Below are 5,417 nucleotides of genomic sequence, written 5' to 3'. Positions count from 1 at the left end.
CCTGCTCACTTGTTATTTTCTGAATACGAAATAATTTTGACAGCGCGAGTAAGAAAAACTGACTGGAGGCTTTAAACCTCTAGATAATATTCTTTTGTGAAATATATTTAAAAAGAAAAATACTGGCCTTCAGCGGCACCAAGCACAATATGGCCTGTAAAGAAATTGAGAAATTATGTTTATAAATGGTTGTCTCTCGATTTAAGTGTTTTTCTACAAAGCAGTTAGATATTTAAATGGTTAAAATCAAGGTAATACAAATTTTTACTTACTTATAACTATTATTACTTACTATTTATTACTTACTAATTATTTGTGTAGTGTATATTACATATACATACATATAATATTGTAATATGACTTGAAAATGATATTCATTACAGTTAATATGACCTCAATCTCAGTTCTGCCTCTATATCCAAAAAAATGGAACTGATCTTATTATTATTTATAGGTTAAAGTTATCTGGCTGTTTTGGATCTGTGTTGCCAGAAAGCCAGACACTTAAAGTAATACAAACACTACTACTTTTAAATGTGCGTTACCTGCTCTCTTTCCATGATTGACCTCTGCCTCCACATTGAGGGAATTTTTCAGCTCAGTCACATCTCAGCCATGACTCAGGTTGTCTGGTCGGATTTGGATTTGTGGGTTTGACACGGAGTGCATAGACTCAACTTGTGACAAACTTGTATCATGCTTGCTAGCATGAGTGACTCCTGGAATATACACATTTTCGTAGCAAAAACAATGTGGTGACATTGAGTCAACACGGTCATTTGCCAACACTGGGGTGTTTAGAACAGTTTCCCACTAGTGCACTTGCGTATTTTTCTTCAGGTGCGGGTCAGCGAAGACTCAGCTTCCAGCTTTGAGTGTGACGAAACCTACAGTCATCTCTCTCCGCCAGTCAGGTAAGTGAGAGAGGGGGTAAACAGGGCTTCTGGGGAGTCCCTGTGCTGTGGTGCTCCTCTCCCCATGCCATGCTTACAGCAAACCCCAGGACGTCTACCCAGCACGCACTTCACAAAAGGAGGGAGGGCCCTACACGTTAAGCATTCGATTGTCAGTGGTAGGAAACAGAATATATAGTATAGAATGCAGTAGGTAGGTAAAATTCAGAAAGGTTAGGGGTACCTTCTGTATGTAGCTTCTGAAAGTCATCATCTTAACACTTCGACGACATCATAGATTTTCCATCAACATTATTCTCAAATACGAAAACATGATAAATTCATTTTTCTAGGTTGGAAACTTAAACTTGTCAGTGTGGTGGCCCCAATATGCCATTATTGTGCACAACCATTAAAAGGTGTGGGGGGATATATGTAGGATGAAGACTTCTCAGCTGAGGTGGTGACACAGCAGGTTTTGAAGTGGCATGCCATCCTCATTCACACACAAACACACATCCTCTCTGGCAAGGCAAGGTAGCAATAGTGAGATGCCCCGCATTATCTCAGTAAGAAACCCACAACTCAGAGTGAACCTCAGCAAGATCTTCAGACATGATCAAATGGAAAGGCTTTTGCTATTAGTTTTTCATATACAGCAGCAGACACTAATCTTTCACATGTGCTGGAAATCTGACGGTTCTTACTGTCAAGTACAGCTCTAGGCGCATGATGTGGTTGCTGTGGTTCCTTTGATTTATTTTCTTCTGGTGTTTTTTTTTTGCTGATTATTTTAAAAACATGCTTCTTTTGTAGGAAAATATTCTTCAGTTTTCTAAGAAAGGTTGCAGCGGGATATGTAGACATACTGCACATAAAGTTCAGTCAGAAAGTATTCAGACCCCTCCACTTTTTTAACATTCTGTTATTTTGCAGCCTCATGATAAAAAAGTGTAAATGATTTTTTTCTCTCATCAATCTACAGTCAATACACCCTACTGACAAAATGAAAAAAGAATTTTACAAATCTATTAAAAAGGAAAATGTGAAATATCACATTAACATAAGTATTCGGACGCTTTGCTCTTACACTTTCAGCTGATTGGACATGATTTGGGAAGGCACACTCTTGTCTATATAAGGTTTCACAGCAAAATCCAGAACATAAAAGCCATGAGCACAGTGGCCTCCAATATTCTTAAATGGAAGAAGTTTGGAACAGCCAGGACTCTACCTGGAGCTTGCTGCCCGGCCAAACTGAGCAATCGGGGGAGAAGGAACCTGATCGTTACTCTGGCTGAGATCCTGTGGAGATGGGAGAAACTTGCAGAAGGGCAAACATCACTGTAGCACTCCACCGATCTGGGATTTATGGCGGTGACCAGATGTAAGCCTGTCCTCAGTGAAAGTTTGCAAAAAAGCTTAACCTAAAGGACTCAGTATTACTCAAAATATTAAACTGCTTGGCCTCAACTCTAAGTGTCACGTCTGGAAGAAACCAGGTACCGCTCATCGCCTGCCCAATACCATCCCAACTGTGAAGTGTAGTGGTGGCAGCATAATACTGCAGGGACTGGGAGGCAGGTCAGGATTGAGAGAAGAAAGATCCTTGATGGAAACCGGGTCCAGAGCAAATGGCCAAAACAACGCAAGAGTGGCTTAGGAACAACTCTGTTAATGTCTTTGAGTGGCCCATCCAGAGCCCTTTCCTTTTTTAATAAATTTGCACTATTTCAGCACAAGGCTGGTCTGAGGACTTTCTGAATACACTGTAAATATACATTATATCCGTTGGTCAGCAATAATTTGACAAAAATACATTTTTTTGTTTCTGGCAGCTGATGTGCTTTTTTGAAAATGTAACCTATTATGGTCATTTCCGTATTCAGGAAGTACCCAAACTGCCACTTGTTGCACAATTATATATTTGGCATATATTGAGTGGTGACTTCTGGTGACTTCTATTGGTGTTATGAAATATCAAGTTGTCACGGACTAGGTCAGAGCTTTTCCAATGACAGAGACAGGCAAGCCGTGAGAAAGAGGGTGAGTGTTAAAGCTTTTCCTCTAGCCAGATAATTTTTTTTAATTCATCATTCAGCAGCTCATTATTCATAAATAGAGAGATGTGTGTATTATTTTGAGGTATTGTGTATTTGTATTTTTTCTGAGGTGGGGGAAGGGCCAAAGAAAATATGAATCATGCTAAGGAGGGCCTTTGTTGTCAAATAAAATATAAGATTCAGCTGTCTTCATATATTCCTGTGTGCCTAGATAAGGGCAGTGGGGTCTGAACCAAAGACCCTCTCGTGGTGAGGATTTGCAATATTGTAGCTGTTGAGGGGAACGTGGTATTACATGGTAGATCCAGATTTTAAATACTGAAAGTAACCATTTTTGAGATAATTCAAAACACTGATACATTTTGAACAACAGTGGAACTGTGGAAGAGCCTGTAACTGCGTGTGCCAGTTTTAAATAGTGTACTAGTTCATGATAATACTAATGACCATCGTTCTCCATTTTTTTTCTCACCCTGCCTCGAACCCACTGCTCTCTGAACAGAGGCGTCCAGTCATTACATAACAGCCAGACATGATCTTAACCGATAAACAGATTCAAAACGTAAACACTTGTTTTGAGGACGCTGACGTCTGAATCAACACTGAAACTCATAAACAAGTGGATAAAACTCTAATTAACACGAGTCATCCTTGAGGAAACTGTTATTAACGCTGGTCAAAATACACTGGCCGTGTTCTATTACACAAATGTTATGAATGATATCTTTGCATAAGGTACTGTCATTGCTGTAATGATACTATTCAGATCATCCCACACTGACTTAAGAAGTGACTGGTGATTAATCCTAGAGTAGTTTCAGTGCAGAAACTTGAGTCAAGTCAGGAGTCAGTGAAGTCTGGAACTAGACACTTGTGCAACTTCGCTGTCAAGAGTAATGCATGTGCTTACGTTCAAATTTTATCACAAGATGCAAGCCACGTCAGAGTGCCATTTTTGTTTAAAAGATTCTTAGTCATGCAGCATTGCACCGAGGTATAGCTGATGAATCAAGCACTTTCCCCTTTTGGCTCGGGTACTGCAAAGATGTTGACATATCAGCAAAAAAGAAAAGAAAAATTTGAATGCAGGGCTGCTGTTTTACCCCGTGTGCTAATTCTGTTTTGTATGTGCCTCTGTGTGACTAAGTGAGATTTCTTTTGCATGTGTGTGAGCGCATGAGCAAGTGTGCATATGCCATGAGGGTGAGGCTGGCTACTTACAGTTACGGTAAGTTAAGATACAGCAAGGCTGCTGCTGGTAAATGTATATGGGTCACGTTTGAGGTTAGTACATCAGCCGACTGAATTAACACTCTAGCACTTCCCCACATACAGACTGCAATTCTGCAGGATGTGACATATTCAGTGCTCTATCAGTTACCCACTCCTAATGAATGGCAACTGATAGCAGCTGTATCATCTTGTAAAATGAAATCAAAGGAAGCATGCATTATTAGTAAGCTGTTTATTAACAATAAAAAACTACCCATAATAAATACAAATATGAATATGAATACATAAAATAAATACAACAGGTTCAGAGGTGACAGTGTCATACAATTTCATAAGTGTAAGACTCAATATGGTCCCATGAAGATATCTGTCCACAGGACAAAAAAGTAAAGAGAAGTCTCAGCACAGCAAGACATCAGTTCAGCAGGTTCTTAAAAGACAGTGGGTGGGAGTCTATTTTTTTTGTCTCCTGAGAGGAACAAAGTCACATTTTGATTTGGGTCAGCAGGTCATCAGGCAGAGGCCACTAAGTTCCTGTGCCGTTTGGAGGCCAGGTATACCTCAATGTAGTTAAACAGCAAATCCAGCTCGCCCATGGCCTTGTAAAGACCTTTACTCTCCATCTGTGGACAAACAGATGTTTCAGTTAATTAAAATGCTCTGTCAAAATACAAGCATGCATATATGTACACTGATCATTTCACATATTTTACCATTAAAGATTCATTTTAAAACTCACCTGAGTGTAAGTAGAGTTTAGGTTTCTGATGTCAAACTGTTTCTTGCAGGAGAAGTAGTTTCTCTGTAAGAGGAAGAATAGATGTTACTACAGGGATTAACAACTTTCTTTAGATTGTCATGCCCTGAGTTCTCCACCCCAGAGAGCCAAATGAGATGCACACACTTGATGACCAGCCTAATGCATTCCTCTCTTCCCCTTTTGCACGAACCAAATGATGCACAGTGCACACAGCTGCAGTAAAGGAACCACTGACGAATGCAATATTACAATCTGTCCTGTGAGCCATCACTGAATTCTTCCCCTTACTGGCATAGTCATCGATTTGCCTCGTGAAAAAATGCCGGGGAGTGTTTTGACAGATTTTGGATGCAGTTCAAATCAGGAAGGTGGTTTAACTGATTTGTCTGTGGCAGGCAGACGGCCAAAAGTTTTAACTGAGTGACAACTAATCACTTTCCCTCAAAGACAACCTGGCTGGTAACGTTT

At 39.9% G+C, this 5,417-nt stretch overlaps 1 protein-coding gene across 1 annotated transcript in view; it reads right to left on the bottom strand.

Annotated features, from left to right (window-relative positions):
* Positions 1–4,406: 4,406 nt before the first annotated feature.
* Positions 4,407–5,417, bottom strand: part of il10 (interleukin 10) — a 2,227-nt gene continuing 1,216 nt past the window's right edge. The window contains exons 4-5 of the mRNA XM_023423737.2: positions 4,929–4,991; positions 4,407–4,812 (exon numbers count right to left, since the gene is read on the bottom strand). Coding sequence (XP_023279505.1) covers positions 4,702–4,812; positions 4,929–4,991 — 174 coding nt within the window. The 3' untranslated portion in view covers positions 4,407–4,701. The remainder of the gene's footprint in view (positions 4,813–4,928; positions 4,992–5,417) is intronic.

The sequence above is a fragment of the Seriola lalandi genome, unplaced genomic scaffold (assembly GCF_002814215.2).
Source record: "Seriola lalandi dorsalis isolate HSWRI2012SDOR001 ecotype SW California unplaced genomic scaffold, Sedor1 jcf7180002054692, whole genome shotgun sequence".
In the NCBI taxonomy this organism is placed as follows: Eukaryota; Metazoa; Chordata; class Actinopteri; order Carangiformes; family Carangidae; genus Seriola; species Seriola lalandi.
The sequence above is the reverse complement of the archived record's forward strand: the minus strand, read 5'-3'. Positions and strand labels throughout refer to the sequence as shown.